The sequence below is a fragment of the Pseudorca crassidens genome, chromosome 10 (genome assembly GCF_039906515.1).
Source record: "Pseudorca crassidens isolate mPseCra1 chromosome 10, mPseCra1.hap1, whole genome shotgun sequence".
Taxonomy (NCBI): Eukaryota; Metazoa; Chordata; class Mammalia; order Artiodactyla; family Delphinidae; genus Pseudorca; species Pseudorca crassidens.
In genome coordinates, this window is record NC_090305.1 from 54595424 (window position 1) to 54615106 (window position 19683).

Genomic DNA, 19683 nt, shown 5'->3' on the forward strand with positions numbered 1-19683 from the left:
TGCCACAAAGAATGGCAATCATGTTGGAAGCACTGGCTTCTCCAGACAGTGCTGGACCTGTGCTTCTGACCTTCTCATAGCCTCCTTCTGTTACTGTGTTCATTTATTTCTACATGGACTCTAACCCCTCCCATTGACCTCTTCCTTTTCATTTCTTAATATCATCAATTAACCAGCCTCCATCTTACCCTGGGTCAGGGTGACTGTCTAGTTTGCCTGGTGACTTCACATAGCTAAGCTCAACCACTGTCATTTTATTTGCCAACTCTGGATAAAGCCAAAGCCTTATGTCGTTGCTGCATTGTGTATATGAATTACTATCTACAGATAAACCTGAGGTTTATGATCAGAAAACAAGAATTGTTTTTAATCCCACAAACCAAATGTAGGTTAGCCCTCAGTATCTTTTCACACCTTGCTGGTTTCTCACTTTCTGTTTTCTCTCAAAATAGTTAAACAGAATACAAACCAGCAGGGGTTGCCCACAGTTGTTAGCAGGACTGCTATCTCTCACTGAAACTGACCTGTCAATCCTTCCCTCCCCTTTCCCTACTTTAAAGTCCTCTGCCTCCTATAATACACTGCTGGGGTCAAAGTCCTTCACAGAGTGGCCAGTATACAGTACAAACAGAGCCTTGACACATACTGCGGGCTGAAATCAAGAATGGTAGGGACATGGAATGCAAATCAAAACCACAATGAGATATCACCTCATACCTGTCAGAACAGCTATCATCAAAAAGACCATAAATAACAAATGTTGGCAAGGATGTACAATAAACTTGAAAATCTTGTACACTGTTGGTGGGAATGTAAATTGGTGCAGCCACTGCGGAAAACAGCATGGAGGTTCCTCAAAAGCTAAAAATATAACTACCAGGGACTTCCCTGGCAGTCCAGTGGTTAAGACGCCGAGCTTCCATTGCAGGGGACATGGGTTCGATCCCTGGTCAGGGAACTAAGATCCTGCATGCCGCACAGTGCGGCCTAAATAAATAAATAAATAAGAACTACCATACGATCCAGCAATTCCACTCCTGAGTATATATCCAAAAAAAATGAAAACACTAATTCGAAAAGATGCATGCACCGCAATGTTCATAGCAGCAGTATAGCCAAGATATGGAAGCAACACAAGTGTCTATAAACAGATGAATTGGTAAAGAAGATCTGGTGTATATATATATATATATATATATATATATATATATATATACAATAGAATACTACTCAGCCATAAAAAAGAATGAATTTCTGCCATTTGCAACAATATGAATGGATCTGGAGGACATTACGCTCAGTGAAATAAGTCAGACAGAGAAAGACAAATACTGTATGTCATCACGTATATGTGAAATCTAAAAAATAAAACAAACACATCAATATAACTAAACAGAAGCAGACTCACAGATACAGAGAACAAACTAGTGGTTTACCAGTGGGGAGAGGTGAGAGGGAGGGAGGCAACAAGGGGTAAGAGATTAAGAGATACAAACTACTATTTATAAAATACATAAACCACAAGGATATATTGTATAGCACAGGGAATATAGCCAGTATTTTATAATAACTTTAAGTAGAGTATAAGCTATAAAAAGTTCAAATCACTCTATTGTACACGTGAAACTAATATAATATTGTAAATCAACTATACTTCAATTAAAAAAATTTTTTAATGGTAAGGACATGAAGTAAAGCAAAATTGTCAGGACAGGAAATCAGATAGCAAGCCTTGTCCGTTTGCAAGTGCACAGGACAAGGTATATATAGAGAGAGCTGGGTCTGATTTCCCAGGATTTGCTGCAGTTGAGCGAGGTCCAGCTGCTGGCAGGGTTTATAAAATATGGCTACAATCACCAAAGGAAGTTAAACAGTAGCCAGGAGCCAGAACAAAGTTACCCACAGGAGAAAATATCTTGATTTATTTCCGTTTGCATTACTTGCTATAAATAGCATGGCCTTGGCCTCCTTGTACTGCCTAAGGAAAGGGATTTGTGGCCCTATTGTTCTTCCTCCTGTTTTATTGATAAAAGAAAGGGCAAAGGTGGAAGACATACTCCCAGTTGGCAAAGCTGTGAGACTAAACCAGCTGGACTGAGGAGGAGAGACTTGAGATGGGCGGGCACCAGGGTCTCCGGTACTCCGGAGAAAAACAGGTCATAGAGGAGACGTTTCTGTATAAAGACAGTGGCTAATCCATGCAACAGATACATCCTTTCAACAGATACAGACTGAATGGAGGAGCAGAGTGAGAGATCACAACCAGTCTCTCTATATGGTTACTTGTGTATATCATTCAGTCAAGCTCTTGAAATTCATATTGGAACTGGACCCGCCATGTTTAAACTTGACAGTCCAAAGGGAGGTATTATCTTGGTCAGATCACATATTCTCAAAGCAAGCAGTCTTAAAATGCTGAGCCTAAATGTATAACTTGTAATGGGATGTCACCTGGCAGATGTGGGAAATTTATGTTTCCAAGTTAGGGGGTGTAGGTATGTACACCAATCCCAAAGGTCTAAACTCACGCTAATACACGTGTAATGAGAGCCACATATGTGGGATGTGTGTAGAGAGCCGGGGACCATGAAGGCCATGTCCAAGGCCAATTCTGAGGCTTAGTATGATGAGGTCTTGGAAAAGGTGCAGCAGTGGCTGTGGAAATGGGCAAAGGTTGTAAGAGGCATTTCCCAAGAATGGATGGTGAAAGATGCTTCTAGCTTTTGAACCTGTATGTGTGCAGTCAGGCCGTTCATCTGGTCTAAGGATCTGCTGGACGATCCCAGAGACTCCAATGCACTGAGCCACGTCCCGTGTCCACAACTCTGAGTTCAGGAACTTTGTAGACCAGGCAGCTTACCTGAGGTCGGGCAGGGTGATGATCAGCCATGCTGAGGGTATGTAAATGGTGCCCCACAGTGAAACCCCATAGTGTTTAGCCCCAGGACTGGGGAGGGTCACCTGGCCCAGCACATACCAGGTTGATACATACACACAGCAGTCTGGGCCCAGGAGGGGTCAGTTGAGCTTCCTGGAGGCTGAATGTGACCCTGGAGACTCAGATGTTCCCATCTGCACCTCACCCCACCACCAGCACACGCACATTTGTGGTGAGATTGTTTAGGTTCTGAAGCTTGCACTTCTGTCCATCCCAAAGATTGCTGCTGATTGATTTGTTTTCTGACTGCTCGCTTCCTCATGGATCCCCTAGGTATGTAAAACCTGTCTGATTTACCCAAGGGGGTGACTGGGCTTGGCTTTCCTTCCCTCGGAGCCAGCTACTGACATTCATCAATACAGCTGATAAACCCGAGTGAGGAAGTGAGGCTCTAGAGACTCCTATGTGCTGTGGTCAGAACGGCCTCCTCTTCATCATAGCAGGTTCAGGGATATTTAAAACAGTTGCCTAGGGACTTCCCTGGTGGTCCAGTGGTTAGGGTTCTGCCTTCTAATGCAGGGGGCGCGGGTTCGATCCCTGGTTTGGGAATTAAGATTCCCAAAGATTCCACATGCCTCGCGGTGTGGCCAAAAATTTAAAAATAAAATATAAATAAATAAAACAGTTGCCTAACTTTACCTCTTAAGTGGCAATGGCCAAGCAGTCCTACACACAAAGAAGGAACTTGAAACAATTCATAACAGGGGTTTACAGGTACCTACCTAGTAAACTGGGCGTTTCTGAAGGCGGCTGGCCTGGAGTGAGAGACAGCAGGTTCTGGAAAGGAAAATGACCATAAGAGAGAAGTCTTGTTTAATTTACCTAAAGGGTGTCTGCATTTGACTTTTCTTCCATCAGCCCCTTCTATTGACAAATTGTGTCTGCACAGCTATCATGCAATGGAAGAGAAGGTGCATGTGTAAAGATGTTGGTTGTAACACTTTGAAACAGCAAAAAATTAGAAAATATCTCAATGATCACCGTGGAGGATTGGTTGTATAAATCAAGACACATCTATACCATGAAATACTAAGTAACCATTAGAGGAAAAGGTAGAGAAAATATATTTCAAAAACATATGAAAAATAATGGTTTTCGAAACATTGGACACCAGGTGATAAAAAACAGTGATCCTTGTGGGACAAGAAACAAACAGGACTCTGTAACATGGCCTGTGTGACCAGGAACAGTCTGGCTCCTCCCTGCTCCGGGGACCTCGCCTTGCCCCTCGTTCTCTCTGCTCAAGCCACACTGAACATATGTTCATCCCTCACACTCAGCAGGATCCCTCTCACCACAGGGCCTTTGAACCTGCTCTTCCCTTTACCTTGCTAATTTCTACCTTCAGATCTAGCTTCTTCAGCCCTTCTCTGAGCCTCCTGACTCCTGGGCTAGGTCCCACAAAAAACACTCTCAGAATCGCATCTTTCTGCTCCTTCTACCTCTCATTTGTCATAACATATTATATAACATAACAAATATATACAATCAAATGTATATACATACATATGACTCTTCGTTAATATCTATAGCCTTATTGGTTTGTAAATAGACAGGGTCTGTGTTCATTTTCATTCTCCATTGAATTGACACTTTAGCACAGTACATTCCATAACTATTTGTTAAATGTGCAAATCAGTGAATGCAATTCTTATTTGGGGTGATTTTTGAAATATTTAGTAGCAAATATGGCATAGGCACTTTTCATTCAGTACTGGAGTCATCTGTAAACAACCAGCATAACCATACGCATGAACACTAACCATATATCAATATTAGCCCTGACGACATCACAATACCAAAATTTCTAATGCAAACTTATGGTTTTCATTCTGAGTTATTACAGGATTTACGTGGGACCATAAATAATGAAATAATAAATTTAAATGACACAAGCAAAAATAAAATCAGATCTATTTGCTTAATTTCATTTAGAAACTGAAGCAGTTAAGATTAGTTTCAGGGACTTCCCTGGTGGCGCAGTGGTTAAGACTCTGCGCTCCGAATGCAGGGGGCCTGGGTTCGATCCCTGGTCAGGGAACTAGATCCCACATGCATGCTGCAACTAAGAGTTCGCATGCCAGAATTAAGGAGCCTGCATGCCGCAACTAAGGAGCCCAAGAGCTGCAACTAAGGAGCCCGTTTGCCACAACCAAGACCCGGCACAAGCAAATAAATAAATTAATTAAAAAAAGATTAGTTTCAGCTTTATGTGATAGAACACCCAAATTAACAATGAATAGGGGCTGCCCTGGTGGTGCAGTGGTTAAGAATCCACCTGCCAATGCAGGGAACAAGGGTTCAAGCCCTTGCTGGGAAGATCCCACATGCCATGGAACAACAAAGCCTGTGCGCCACAACTACTGAGCCTGTGCTCTAGAGCCCGCGAGCCACAACTACTGAGCCCACTTGCCACAAGTACCGAAGCCCGCGTGCCTAGAGCCTGTGCTCTGCAACAAGAGAAGCCACCACAGTGAGAAGCCTGCCCACCGCAACAAAAAGTAGCCCCCGCTCGCCGCAACTAGAGAAAGCCCGTGTGCAGCAGCGAAGACCCAACGCAGCCAAAAATAAATAAATAAAATAAATAAATTTTTTAAAAAACCAAAAAACAATGAATAAGCCTTGCATGCAACACACACACAAATGCAGTCTGGAACTGGTATGGAGCGTCTATGATATCATCAGGAATGCAAGCTCTTTAAGCTTTCCACTCCTCTATCCCTTGGACTCTTGGCTTCAAGATCTAAGATAGCTGTTAGAGTTCCAGCCATCACATTTACATTCTAGGCAGCAGGATGGAGAATTGGAAGAAAAAGAAAAAAGAGGAAAAGAAGACATGCAAAAACCTTTTAAAGCAGTAGTCCTGTGACTACACCTAGCTGCCAGGGAGAGTAGGAGAAGGGAGCCTTTGATGAGTGAAAATTATAGATTGTATGACTTTTTAAAAATATTCAATGCTTTATTTTTTTTATTGGACTATAGTTGATTTACAATGTTGTGTTACCTTCTGCTGTTCAGCAAAGTGAATCAGTTATACATACACAAATATCCACTCTTTTTTAAAATTCTATTCCCATACAGGTCATTACATTGTATTGAGCAGAGTTCCCTGTGCTATACAGTAGGTCCTTTTTAGTTATCTATTTTATACATATCAGTATGTATATGTCAATACCAATTTCCCACTTTATCCCTCCCCCCACCACTGACTGTATGACTTTGGAAGATGAACTCATCTGGGGTAGGTGACTAAGAGTCTCTACTTCAGCAATGTTCACATTTTACATATTTCTAAAAGGTGGGGGGTAACTGAAGTTCTCAGGAACTTAAGTTGATTACCAGGGGTGGGTGGGTGGAAAAGGGTAAAAAGAGAAGATAATGGGAATGGGAAGTGCAGGTGAGGATAGGGCTACAGTTCTCTGAGAATGCCTTTTTTTTTTTAATTTTTGGCTGCATTGGGTCTTCCTTGCTGCACGCGGGCTTTTCTCTAGTTGCCGAGAGCGGGGGCTACTCTTCGGTGCGGTGCGCGGGTTTCTCATTGCGGTGGCTTCTCCTGTTGCGGAGCACAGGCTCTAGGCGCACAGGCTTCGGTAGTTGTGTCACTCGGGCTCAGTATTTGTGGCTCACGGGGTCTAGAGCACAGGCTCAGTAGTTGTGGTGCACAGGTTTAGCTGCTCCGTGGCATGTGGGATCTTCCCCAACCAGGGCTCGAACCTGTGTCCCCTGCGTTGGCAGGTGGATTTTTAACCACTGCGCCACCAGGGAAGTCCACACATGGACTTTAATTTCAAAAAGATTAAGGACTGCAGTTGATTAAAACATATTGAACATATAAAAAATATATGAGTTCAGAATAATTTTTTAGAAAAGAAATAGTCCTAGAGATTGTTGGGACATCAACTTACTCCTCGGAACATCAATAATTATAGGGGAAAGAACTAAGCATTCATCCTACCTTTCTGATATAAACTGAATTTCAGTGTAACCAAATATCACTGTGGACAAGGGAAAGTTTTTCACTGCAGAAAATTCTAGCTAGGGCTAGGACTAAGGTAAGGCAAGGGAGATGCCTAGCGTATAAAATTCACGGAGGCTCTCAGCCCTGATTCTAGTTAACGGAGGCAGGAGTGTCGAAAGTCGAAAATTGTTTCAACTATTAGTGAAATAACTGATTAAGGCAGTGATCATTAGTGCTTCAGAAACCACTAGGAGAAAGGCTGGTAGGAAATGTATAAAAATCAGACTGTCAGGGACTTCCCTGGTGGTGCAGTGGTTAACAATCCACCTGCCAATGCAGGGGACGCGGGTTCAAGCCCTGGTCCGGGAAGATCCCACATGCCACAGAGCAACTAAGCCCGTGTGCCACAACTACTGAGCCTGTGCTCTAGAGCCCGTGAGCCACAACTACTGAGCCCAGGTGCTGCAACTACTGAAGCCCACATGCCTAGAGCCCGTGCTCTGCAACAAGAGAAGCCACTACAATGAGAAACCCGTGCACCGCAATGAAGAGTAGCCCCCCGTTCGCCCCAACTAGAGAAAAGCCTGCACACAGCAATGAAGACCCAACGCAGCAAAAAAAAAAAAAAAAAAAAAAATCAGACTGTCACTATCTGAACCCAAGGATCAATCTAAATGTCACCAAAAATGAGACAGAAAGTATAACATGCCTCCAGACAGTGATGCAAAAAGTACACAGCACCACCTAGGAAAGATTCTCAGGGAAAAGTTTTTTTGAATCATAATATAATCAAGCCTTTAAAGCTGATCTCCAGTCCACAGGAAATATTGAGCATAAAGGATGTAGTCCACAAGGAAGCAATATACCAGATCTCAAAGGAGGGATCTTATATTGGACTCTAATTTCATCAACCAGTCAATGAAAGAAAAAATAAAAGGGTAGGGGACTGTTCTAGATTAAGAGAAACATAGGACTTAAAAGACTTATAAGAAACACAAGAGACATAACCAAATAAAAGAGATCTTGTTTGATCCTGATTCTAAACAGAAATTACAGAAAGAGTATTTTTATACAATAGAGGAAATTTGAGTATGGCTTGGTAATTGAATGATATTAAGGAATTATTTTGAATTGTGTTAGATGTGATAATGGCATTGTGGTTATGCAAGAAAGTATTTGGATATTCCTTTTGGGGTGCATACTGAAGTGTTTAGAAGTGAATGGTATGATGTCTGGGACTTGCTTTAAAATATTCCAGCAACAAAAACATAAGAAGGGGACAGGGGAGATGAAATAAGTCTATGATGAAATGAGGCTAGGGGATAGACACATAGGATTCATTATACTTTCAAATAAATTCCACCTTATAGTATGTATCCTAGAGAAGCTCTGGTAACAGTGCACATGTCCAAGGGTGGTTCTGCAGCTGTGTTTGTAAAATGAAAATTGGAAATGAGTCTGTCGATAAGAGAAAAACAGTGATAAAGTGATAAGGGACTGTCCTTTCAGCAGTCCGTTCCTGCTCCTCCTGTTTAATAAAATCCTGATTTTACTTATCCCCCACATAAATGTTTTATGGATGCATTGTGATGAATCCAAGGCATAAGATGGAATCTCTTTTGCCAGTAATTGATCCAGTGGTGGGCAGGCTACCAACTTCACCGAGGAGAACTAAGGGGAGATTTTGGTGAGAGACTTCTGAGAAAGATTCACTGTACTTCATTGATTCTAAGACACACACTCTTTCTTTTGTTTCTGAAATTATCAGGCTTCTCACAATCTCTGTCAGATGGCTGCTATGGTGTGATTGTCGTTCCCCGTGTGTGTGCAAACGATCTGAAAACCTACCATTCGTGACTTCTGGTAAGATCCAGAAAGTGCCAGAACTGAAACCTGCAGAATGGGCCTTCTTGAGACAACAGTGGTGATTCTGTGAGGAGACTGCTGTCCTGCCAGTGTTCCTGAGGGCACAGAGGGTGATGAACACAGACAGGGAAGGCACTGAATTGAAAAGTAATTTAGAGTGGAACTCTGGCGGGAAGACGTTCTGAAAATACCTTAAACAATTTAGTTCATTTCTATTTTCTTGTTTTGTATACTCAGGAGTAATATATAATTTTAAAAATTTTATGTCTAGGTCTCAAAGAGCTATTTATTTAAACATAAATTCTAAGGGATAAGAAAGCATTAAGTCAGTTTCATTGTCAGCACTCTTTATTTTTAGTAGTAAATTGATAGGATCTTGGGTTTGATGAAATGTGGTACCTATTTGTTAGAGAATAAGGCTGGAAAAGGAAAATTCTTTTCCCCCTTCCTCCACTTCCTTTGGATACCGCGACAGGCAAGCGTATGATGCTCAGAGCTATGGCCATTATCTTGGGACCACGAGAGGAAGATAGAACCCCAGGGATGCCCAACTGCATCTTGACACTGCTGAGTCACTGATTTAGCAATGGAACAGTCTACCTGCAGATTTCTCATCAGTGAGATATTTAATGCCTTTATTATTTATGAGACTTTTCTTTTTTGGCTACACTGCGAGGCATGTGGGATCTTAGTTCCCCGACCGGGACTGAACCCAAGCCCCGTGCGTTGGAAGTGCAGAGTGTTAACCACTGAACTGCCAGGGAAGTCCCTATGAGACTTCTATGTAAGGATCATGCTACAAAAGTATACCTAAGTGATCATCATTTAGTGGAATACTATAAACTATATATGTTGTTTAATATATATAATACATTTATAATGTTTATATAAATATATTATATATTTTAAATGAATATTATATATTATGAATATATATTTCAATCTCAAAAATGTAGCATTGAGTTGAAAAAGCAAGTTTCAGGGAATTCCCAGGCAGTCCAGGGGTTAGGACTAGGCTCTTTCACTGCCGTGGCCCGGGTTCAATCCCTGGTTGGGGAACTAAGATCCCACAAGCCCCATGGTGTGGCAAAAAAAAAAAATTTAATTTAAAAATTATTTTAAAACATTTTATTTTATTTTAAAAATATTTATTTATTTACTTACTTATTTGGCTGTGCCAGGTCTTAGCTGCAGCACGCGGGATCTTTGTTGCCATGTGCAGGATCTTTTAGTTGCAGTATGCAGGCTCTTAGTTGCGGCATACGGGATATAGTTCCCTGACCAGGGATCAAACCCAGGCCCCCTGCATTGGGAGTGCAGAGTCTTAACCACTGCACCACCAGGGAAGTCCCTTTTTAATTTTTTTAAATAAAAGAAATTAAAAAGCAAGTTTCAGAATGATACTGTCAGTGTGATATTTAAAGTTGAATGAATAATAATAAATGTTGTTTATGGGTATATCATGTTTTAAACATGGACTACAAGGACACATAGCATCTTCAAAGAAGTGGCTACCTCTGGGAAGAGAGTAAGGGAAATGCAATCAGGAAGGGAATATAAATTGGACTCATCTGTACCAGTAACGGTTTTCAAAAGAAAGATCTGAAGCAAACGTGGTGAACGTTGACATTTGTCAAATCTGAGTGGTAAATAAACTTGTCATAATATATCTGTACTTTTCTGTGTTCTGAAATATCTCATCATGATGATGATAAAATTTTAACTACTCAATTTTCCCATTATTTATAGTTGAATAATCTTTCTGAATTCAGGTTTTAGAGAGTAATAAAAATATGTTTAACATACATTTTTTTTTCTTCACTTGTAAATTGGAAATGTCCTCAAGGAGAAGGCACCAATGAGTCATTAAAAAAAACAAAAAAACAAAAAACAGGACCGGTGGTCCAGTGGTTAAGACTCCGCGCTTCCACGGCAGGGGGCACCGGTTTGATCCCTGGTGGGGAAAGATCCTGCATGCCACAAGGTATGGCCAAAAAAAAAAACCCCGAAAAACCCCACTCTACCTTGCTGGTTTGACACAGAATTAGATATTGGTAATGTCTGCACAACTTTGTGAATATACTAAAAACCATGGAATTATATACTTTAAAATGGTGAATTGCATGGTATGTGCTTATATCTCAATTTTTTAAATTAGTCATTGTCCAATAACAATAACTTATTATTTTTCACCATTCTGGGGGTTGACTGAGCAGTTTTTCTTTTCTTTTTTTTTTTGGCTGCATTGGGTCTTCATTGCTGCATGCGGGCTTTCTCTAGTTCTGGCCAGTGGGGGCTACTTCTCATTATGGTGGCTTCTCTTGTTGTGGAGCACAGGTTCTAGGTGCACAGGCTTCAGTAGCTGCAGCACGTGGGCTCAGTAGTTGTGATGCACGGGCTTAGTTGCTCTGCAGCACGTGGGATCCTCCCGGACCACGGATCGAACCTGTGTCCCCTGCACTGGCAGGTGGACTCCCAACCACTGCACCACCAGGGAAGCCCCTGAGCAGTTTTTCTGCTTAATATGATGTTAGCTAGGATCACTCATGTGACTGCATTGAGCTGGCAGCTGGATTGGGCTAGAAGGTTCAAGAAGGCTTCATTCTTATGTCTGGAACCTTGGTGCTTGTTGTCACTTGGGACATCTTGGCTCCCCTTCTCATGGTCTCGCTCCAGCAGGACAGTCTTATAGCCTTACAGCATGGTAGCTGAGTACAAGGGAGGAAAAGTGGACACTGCCATGCCTTTCAAGGGCTAGAACCAAAACTGGCTCAGCATCACTTCTGCATTCTGTTGGTTGGAGCAAGTCACAACTCATATTCAAAGGGAGGGGAAGAGCAGCAATGTTCATATTGGGATGGGAGGGACTGGTGACAACCATTCTTGGAGACAGTCTTCCACAAGTGGCAAGGACCACATCGGGTTTGAGGCACTGTGGGTACACAGTGGTACCATCACTAGCTGGTACCATCACTAGCTGGATGCAAACTGACTCGCCATGGCTGGTGACCAAGCAGAGTCCCACTGAGATTTTTTACCTCCCACTTTTTTTTGTTTAATAAATTTTTATTTATTTATCTATTTATTTTTGGCTGCGTTGGGTCTTCGTTGCTGCGTGCGGGCTTCCTCTAGTTGCGGCGAGAGGGGACTACTCTTTGGTGCGGTGCATGGGCTTCTCATTGCAGTGGCTTCTCTTGTTGCAGAGCAAGGGCTCTAGGCCTGCAGGCTTCAGTAGTTGTGGTGCACGGGCTTAGTTGCTCCGCGGTATGCGGGATCTTCCCGGACCAGGGCTCGAACCCGTGTCCCCTGCATTGGCAGGCGGATTCTTAATCAATGCACCACTGGGGAAGTCCCACACCTCCCACGTCTGAATTAACTCTTCTTCCTCCCTGTAAACGAGGGAGAGCTGCCAATATGGAAAGGTGAGAGAAGAGACCCAAGACATTTTCCACATAGGCGAATTCTAGAACCTTTAAAGCTGAATGTAACAGTTAAGATAATAGTTGTTTACTAGTCTTGTTACTTGGGAAAGTGGGTTAACACCTCGTTTTCCATATCTGTGAAATGGATAAGGTCCAAGAGGTGGGACCACATGTGAGAAGGTGAAAAATGGCTCTGCTGACAAGCCTGGAGACTTAAGAGAAAAACAATTCTTCTAGCAGAACACTCCCAGCGGGACATACACTACACTCACAGAATATGAACATGTTCAGAGAAGGTTACACCATAATTGTGTTTGGGACAAGACAGAAATGAAGCCCTCCATAAGCACAAAAATGAGGGAACACCTCCTTCTTCTAACATGACTGATGCAGCTCCCTGACCAATGACAACTCTCTAGCCTTGCTTTAATCCTCCTGCCTCCTAGATAAAAACTACTAGATAAAAACTAAGACACTCAATCACTGAATTGTCTGTTTCCTGACTGCCTCCAATCCAAAACTGCCAACCCCTCGACTTCCCTAATCCCTCTTTAAAATCATCCAGCAAAAGCCCAAATTCTCTCAATTTCCTTTTAATTCCTTTTTTATTGAGAGGCTCCTTACAGTGGCTAGATCAGTAAACACTGCAGGTGTCTTTTTATGTGGGCTCTAACATACTCATCAAAAGACATACTAGGGCTTCCCTGGTGGCGCAGTGGTTGAGAGTCCGTCTGCCGATGCAGGGGACACGGGTTCGTGCCCCAGTCCGGGAAGATCCCACATGCCGTGGAACAGCTGGGCCCGTGAGCCATGGCCGCGGAGCCTGCGCGTCCGGAGCCTGTGCTCCGCAACGGGAGAGGCCACAGCAGTGAGAGGCCCGCGTACTGCAAAGAAAAAAAAAAAAAGACATACTAGAATATTCATATTGGGCTTATTCAATATAGACAAAATACCCAAATACTCAACAAAAAAATGAATACACAAATTATGGTACATTCTCATAATGGAACATTACATAACAATGAGAAACTAATTTCACTCAATGACATGGATGAATCGTGTAAGGTTGAGCAAAAGAAGCTAGACTCTAAAGAAAATATATTGTGATCCACTTTTATTGAGTTTAAAACTCAATCCAATGGTGTTAGCCATCGGTTAGTAACTACCCTTGTGCAGGGATGGGAGGAGACATGAAGGGGGCTCCTGCATGCGGGTAATGTGTTGTCCTTCCTCTGGGTGCTAGTTATGTAGATATGTTTAGTTGATGAAAATTCAAAAAACTGTGCTTATGCTTTGTGCATTTTCTGTGTATATGTTAATATGAATTTTTTAGAAGGTTTTTTTAAAACATGAGCAACCATGTCAAAGGGACATAGGAGCAAACCTGAAAAGGTTTCCAATTAGCAAAGCTGAAACAATTTGAGCAACGAAATAATGTAGTATTGGATTATAACCACAATATAAAATAAATGTCCATGTAAAGAAGATGTGGTGTATATATGCGATGGAATAATATTCAGCCATAAAAAGAATGAAATAATGCCATTTGCGGCAACATGGATGGACCTAGAGATTGTCATACTAAGTGAAGTGAGTCAGAGAGAGAAAGACAAATATCATATGATATCACTATAGGTGGAATCTAAAATATGATATAAATGAAGTTATTTACAAAACAGAAACATACAGACATAGAAAACAAAGTTATGGTTACCAAAGGGGATAGCAGAGGAGGGATAAATTAGGAGTTTGGGATTAGCAGATACAAACTACTATGTATAAAATAAACAAACAGCAAGGCCCTACTCTATAGCACAGGGAACTATATTCAACATCATGTAATAAACCATAATGGAAAAGAATATGAAAAAGAATAAATATATGGATAACTGAATCACTTTTCTGTACACCAGAAACTAACACAACATTGTAAATCAACTATACTTCAATTTTAAAAAAACATACATGAGTCCATACCGACATAAATATATAATTGAATAAGTAACTAAATGGAGAAGAGACGAATCTCCCTTAGAGAATATAATTTATGCACAGACTCCCCATGGCAGGAGGCAGAGCTTAACACTCCCCACCATTCGACTGTGAGCTACATTTAATGATTCCAAAGGGTAGTGTGTAGAGGTGACTTAAGAGCGGAGAAGCCTGGCAAATACTACCTGAGCCAGGTGATCAAGGTCAACATCATCAGTAAGTCATTCTGTTAGCTCGTACTCTTGATTTGATGTGATGAGAATGGCAGGTCACCTCTGTGGTCTTTCTCCTAAAAACCTGTAACCCTAGTCTAACCATGAAAAACACTGGATACACCCAAATCCAGGTCCATTCTTCAAAAATCTTGACCAGGGCTTCCCTGGTGGCGCAGTGGTTGAGAGTCCGCCTGCCGATGCAGGGGACACGGGTTCGTGCCCCAGTCCGGGAAGATCCCACATGCGGCGGAGCGGCTGGGCCCGTGAGCCATGGCCGCTGAGCCTGCGCGTCCGGAGCCTGTGCTCCGCAACGGGAGAGGCCACAGCAGTGAGAGGCCCGCGTACCGCAAAAAAAAAAAAAAAAAAAAAATCTTGACCAGTATTCTTCAAAGCTGTTAAAGTCATCAGGAACAAGGAAAATCTGAGAAGTGATTACAGACGAGAATAGCCTAAGGAGGGAATTCCCTAGCGGTCCAGTGGTTAGGACTTGGATGCTGGCCCAGGTTCGATCCCTGGTCGGAGAACTAAGATTCTGCGATTCTGCAAGCGGCGCAGCAGAGCGGGGGAAAAAAAAAAAAAAAAGCCTAAGGAGACATGAATAATTTAATGTGGTATCTTGGACAAGATCCTGGAACAGAAAATCGACATTGACTAAAAAAAGTTTTTTTCATTTTTCTAAATGTTGAATTTAGTTAATAGTAATGTACCAACCAAAGTTGTTTCTTAGATGTGACGGATGTACCACAGTAATGTAATAATTATTCAAGAGGATCACAACAGGGGGAACTAGGTGAAGAGTATACAAGAGCTCCATGTATCATTTTGCAATTTTCTTGTAAATCTAAAACCTCTAAAATAAAATGTTTCGTTTTGTTTCCAAACGGGGAATCGCAACTGTGCCTTCTCACAGAGCTGAGAGAAATCATTAAAAGTGTACAAGCCAAGTGCAAGGCTCAATGCTTACCATATAGATGTCAGGTGCAGTTACTGTGGTTTTATGTAAAATGAGGGACAAGAGCTCGGATACTCGAGAATTCTAACCAGGATAAGCACACAGCAGCGGCGCGCAGCTCCCAACCGGCACACCCAACACACGCGCAGACGCGCGGGTGAGCGCACGTCCGGCCGGGCGCGCGCGCTCACGCCGCAGGGGGCGGGCCGCCGGGGACGCCAGCGTGAGGCGGGGCCAGCCGCAGTTCCCACGCCGGCCGCGGCCCCCGGAAGTAGTGTGTCAGGGGACGCGGCGGGGCGGAAACCGTGCATGGCTGGAGGTAGTGCCACCGCCCGGGGCGGAGACGCTGCTGCTGTTGCTAGACGACGCAAACTAGTCTTCGTCACTTCCTCAGCCCGCCGTCTGCCCACTCCCCAGGCCGGAACCCAGGGGCCCGGAGCCGGAGTGGGCGCAGGGTCGTCCTCCGAGGTCCAGGATAGCGGTAAGCCGGGCAGCTGGAGTGGAGGCCACGCCACCTGCGGGGAAGGACCCGAGCCGAGGCGGGAAGATGGCCGCAGACAAGCCTGCAGGTGAGGCGCCCGCGCCTCGCGCGCTGGGGCGGCGGGACCCGCGGGGGCGGGCAGACCCTATGCTGCGGTGGCGGGGCCCCGGGTGGGGACGAGGGATGGGGACTCCGGGGCGACTCTAATTGGGGCGTGCATTTCTCTCCCCCATCCCCTCCCTTGGCCGTCGCTACTGTGAGTCTTTGGGCCCAAGGTCCGATAGTTTCTTACCAAGTGCAGTATGAAGCCGCTTCTGGCCGCCTTTGCCCGGCTCTCTGGAATATCTCAGATTTAAGAAGCTTAAATCTAGGTGGCCGCTTCACAGACTTTTCGAATTCCCACTGAGGAAGGCAGAGCAAGGAAAGTTCACCCCGGAGATAAGGCTACCTTGATGCCCCCGGCTCGGGCTAGGACTCATCTGGGTGGTTTCCGCCACATCAGCCTGCCTATGGTCAGCGACGTCTTGTGTAATTAGCTTTGTAAAAACAACTTATTGAAATAGGCATGACATTATCGTGTCTCACTTCGAGCTGTGCTCTCTATAATATCTTGCGTTTAGAACCTCTTTTCCCCTTAAGTTTAATCTCGACGATTTTCTTTATGGATTACTGCTCCATTCCTAGAATCTTCTCCATTGAGGAATATAAAATTCTTTCCTGCCTACTCTGGGACGGTCTGGCGTATATTTCCTGTAAGAAAATAATGTTCTCTGTGGCATCCATCCAGGTTTTGTTGGAAGGAACTTAAATGACAGGACTTAGAAGTGGTCAACAGTTAGACTTTTTACAGTAAAATTAATTTTTTTAAAAAAGGAAAAGAGGGCTTCCCTGGTGGCGCAGTGGTTGAGAATGCGCCTGCCGATGCAGGGGACACGGGTTCGTACCCCGGTCCGGGAAGATCCCACGTGCCGCGGAGCGGCTGGGCCCGTGAGCCTTGGCCGCTGAGCCTGCGCGTCCGGAGCCTGTGCTCCGCAACGGGAGAGGCCACAACAGTGAGAGGCCCGCGTACCGCAAAAAAAAAAAAAAAAAAGGAAAAAATCTCAATGTGCTGTAATTTTTTTATTAGGTCCTGATCTCAATAACTGACGAACTTGATTTGAAATTAAAGTGAGCCAAGCCTAATATAGGTACAGATGAATGAAATTGTCAGAGCATCTCTTCAGTAATCTAAGAAGAAAAACAAGAGAAAAGGTTTAGAGAGTGAGGCTAAACCTTTAGAGGGCGCTAGAGAATTTTAGGTAGGCTGGTCAGGGAAAGCCTCTGGTGAGGTGATATTTGAGTAGACACCCCAACGAAATGAAGGGGTGAGCCATATGGAATGAGGAGGGGTGGGTGGGAGAAAGTTCCAGGCAGGGAATAAGCATGGCCTATGCAAGGCTGGACCAAGAGGACCAACATATTCCATCTTAGTTTAGGACATTGTCTCTCCCCCAGGTTTACCATTTCTATTCACCCATACCATTGCACTTGCCTGGAATGACCTTTTTAGGCCTAAAACCTATGTTGTTTTCAAGTCCTGTTTCAGTCATAAAGCATTCTTCTACTTATTCATTCATTCGTTCATAAAAATTGAGTGCCAGGCACTGCCTTGGATATTAAAGAAATGGATATGACACACTCCCTGCTTTTGAAGACATGCTATTCAGTCTGTTAGAGTCAGCCCTATTATAGTGGCACTCCCATTTGGGAAGAGCTATGTAATATATGTAGTAGAAGAATAAGGTCCAGAGTGATTTGGGGCCTTTCTTTGATTGGTTTAAGCTTATAGGCCACAGTGTAGGAAACTTCCTACCTAGATAATAAGGTTGAATTTGTATTAAGTAGATGAGTGTTTAGTGTGGCCCCATGAATCTCTCCGCTCCTCCTCTCCATCCCCATTTCAAGTGCTGTTGTTCTGGCCTTTATCTCTCTCTTTTTTTAAAAAAAATTGGAGTATAGTTACTTTACAATGTTGTGTTAGTTTCTGCTGTACAGCAAAGTGAATCAGCTATACGTATACATCTGGCCTTTATCTCTTGATGTGGTCTGTTTCACATTGAGCATCCTTCTGAATGGTTTTGTCTCTTCCTATCCAGTCCATTCTCACTGCTGCGTTTTCACTTTATTTCTAAAACACTATTTAGATCATACCATTCCTTGCCTATAAACTTTCTAAGACTGTGCCATTTTTTGTGCATCAGATCCTCACTCCTTAATGTCATTTGTGAGGCTCTTCACAATCTTTTTCCATCTGATACTTCTATATCATCACATCTAGCTCTTCACACCAGAAATGATTCTTAGAAAGTATCATGTTCTTTTGAGTTTCTGAGCGGTAATGCCCTTCTTTCTCTTCTCTATCTGGTGAACATGCTTCTCATTCAAAATCTAGTTTATATGCTGCTTCAACTCTGAGCTCCTGAGCCCAAGACCCTTTTCATGGAGATTGTTCTTCATTAGGTAAGAAAGAGGCCCATGAAAGGATTTAAGAAGGTAAGTGACCTGATCACACTGACTGTGGTAGAGAATGGATTTTTTTTTTTTTTTTGGCCTCACCTCTCGACCTTTAGATCTTAGTTCCCCGATCAGGGATCAAACCTGTGCCCCCTGCAGTGGAAGCGTGGAGTCTTAACCATTGGACCACCAGGGAAGTCCAAGGATGGATTTAAATGAAACAAGACTGGAAGCTCAGAAACTAGCTGAGACCAGCTAATGTTGTGATATTAATTTATTCATTAAATATTCACCAATAGCCTGCTCTGCCAGACACTGCAAAGTCTCTGTCCATGAGGAGCTTGTAATGTAGTAAGAAAGGCAGATAAACATGTAAACAAAGTAAGAAATAATTCGGATTTCAAGCTGTGATAAATATTGTGAAGAAAAGAAAAAATGAGTAAAAGGATAGAGGATAACTGAGAGCAGGGACCCTACTTTGAGTGGATTGGTTAGAGAAGGAAGGGCTCTCTTAGAGGTGACATTTGAACAATGTCCTTGCTCCTTGGGAAAGGTTCTGAGTTAAGCCTCAGTTTCTTCATTTGTAAAACGGGGGTCCTAATAATCTTCTAATTTATTCCTAATAGCTTTCTAATTTATTTACCTCCCCAGGTTACAGCTTGTGAGGATCAGCTGAGGTGAGGTGTATGTTTTAGCCCACACCCTCTGGGAAGCAGAACCCGATTAAGGTGTTCACTTTTTGGAAGGTGCAAGCCCAGGATAGTGAAGGTGAGGGAGAGAAGGAAGGAAGGCAAAGGAAGATGAACTACATTACAGTCCTAGCTACTGTTCCATCGTGACCTGTGAAGAGATGTAGCAGGTCATTTGCATATGGGACTTTTCTGTAAGGCTTTCGAGGAGAAATTACACTTCAGAATAGTCCATATGAGAGAGAAAGAAGGGATGATTTATTTGTCCAGCTTTCTCCCATTTCCTGTTTCCAGCTGGTCAAGACTCACCTCCTGGAGAATTAATTTACCTGTGCTTCTAGGTTACGTGGCTTCTTAGTGATTGATCAGCCAGCAGTTCTCACACCCTGATTTGTATTTCAACCAAATCATGAAGGGAGGGGGTTCCCATCCACCCTGATCCCATCCTCCCTTTATGATTCAAAGATAAACATTGAAGGGGCAGTTGAAAGTCCTAAGGTTCATGTCCCTATGTAACATAAAAGCGGTGTGAAACACCAGCAATATTTTAGGGTGATTTATTTGACTTTACTTTTGATAGTTATTTGAAAGGAGAAAGTGGCTGGAGTTAGGATGCAAAATCCTAGATTTGAATTTATCTGAGAATTTGGACTATGAGGATGGCAGTAGTAGGCTTA

The 19683-nt window shown here is 43.1% G+C and overlaps 1 protein-coding gene and 1 long non-coding RNA gene across 8 annotated transcripts in view; one reads left to right on the forward strand and one right to left on the reverse strand.

Annotated features, from left to right (window-relative positions):
- LOC137232204 (uncharacterized) overlaps positions 1-15614 on the reverse strand; it is a 72662-nt gene extending 57048 nt beyond the window's left edge. Inside the window, exons 1-2 of one of the 3 annotated variants that reach the window (XR_010946903.1) lie at positions 15356-15614; positions 3661-3715 (exon numbers count right to left, since the gene is read on the reverse strand). This is a non-coding gene — a long non-coding RNA (uncharacterized lncRNA). The remainder of the gene's footprint in view (positions 1-3660; positions 3716-15355) is intronic. The other 2 variants (XR_010946902.1, XR_010946904.1) reach the window with 2 other exon arrangements.
- Positions 15615-15622: 8 nt separating this feature from the next.
- Positions 15623-19683, forward strand: part of CNOT10 (CCR4-NOT transcription complex subunit 10) — a 62929-nt gene continuing 58868 nt past the window's right edge. For 3 of the 5 annotated variants that reach the window (XM_067753605.1, XM_067753606.1, XM_067753607.1), the window contains exon 1: positions 15742-15912. In XM_067753605.1, the coding sequence (XP_067609706.1) occupies positions 15891-15912 (22 nt within the window). In that variant the 5' untranslated portion in view covers positions 15742-15890. Of the gene's footprint in view, positions 15913-19683 lie in introns of all 5 variants that reach the window. The other 2 variants (XM_067753610.1, XM_067753609.1) reach the window with 2 other exon arrangements.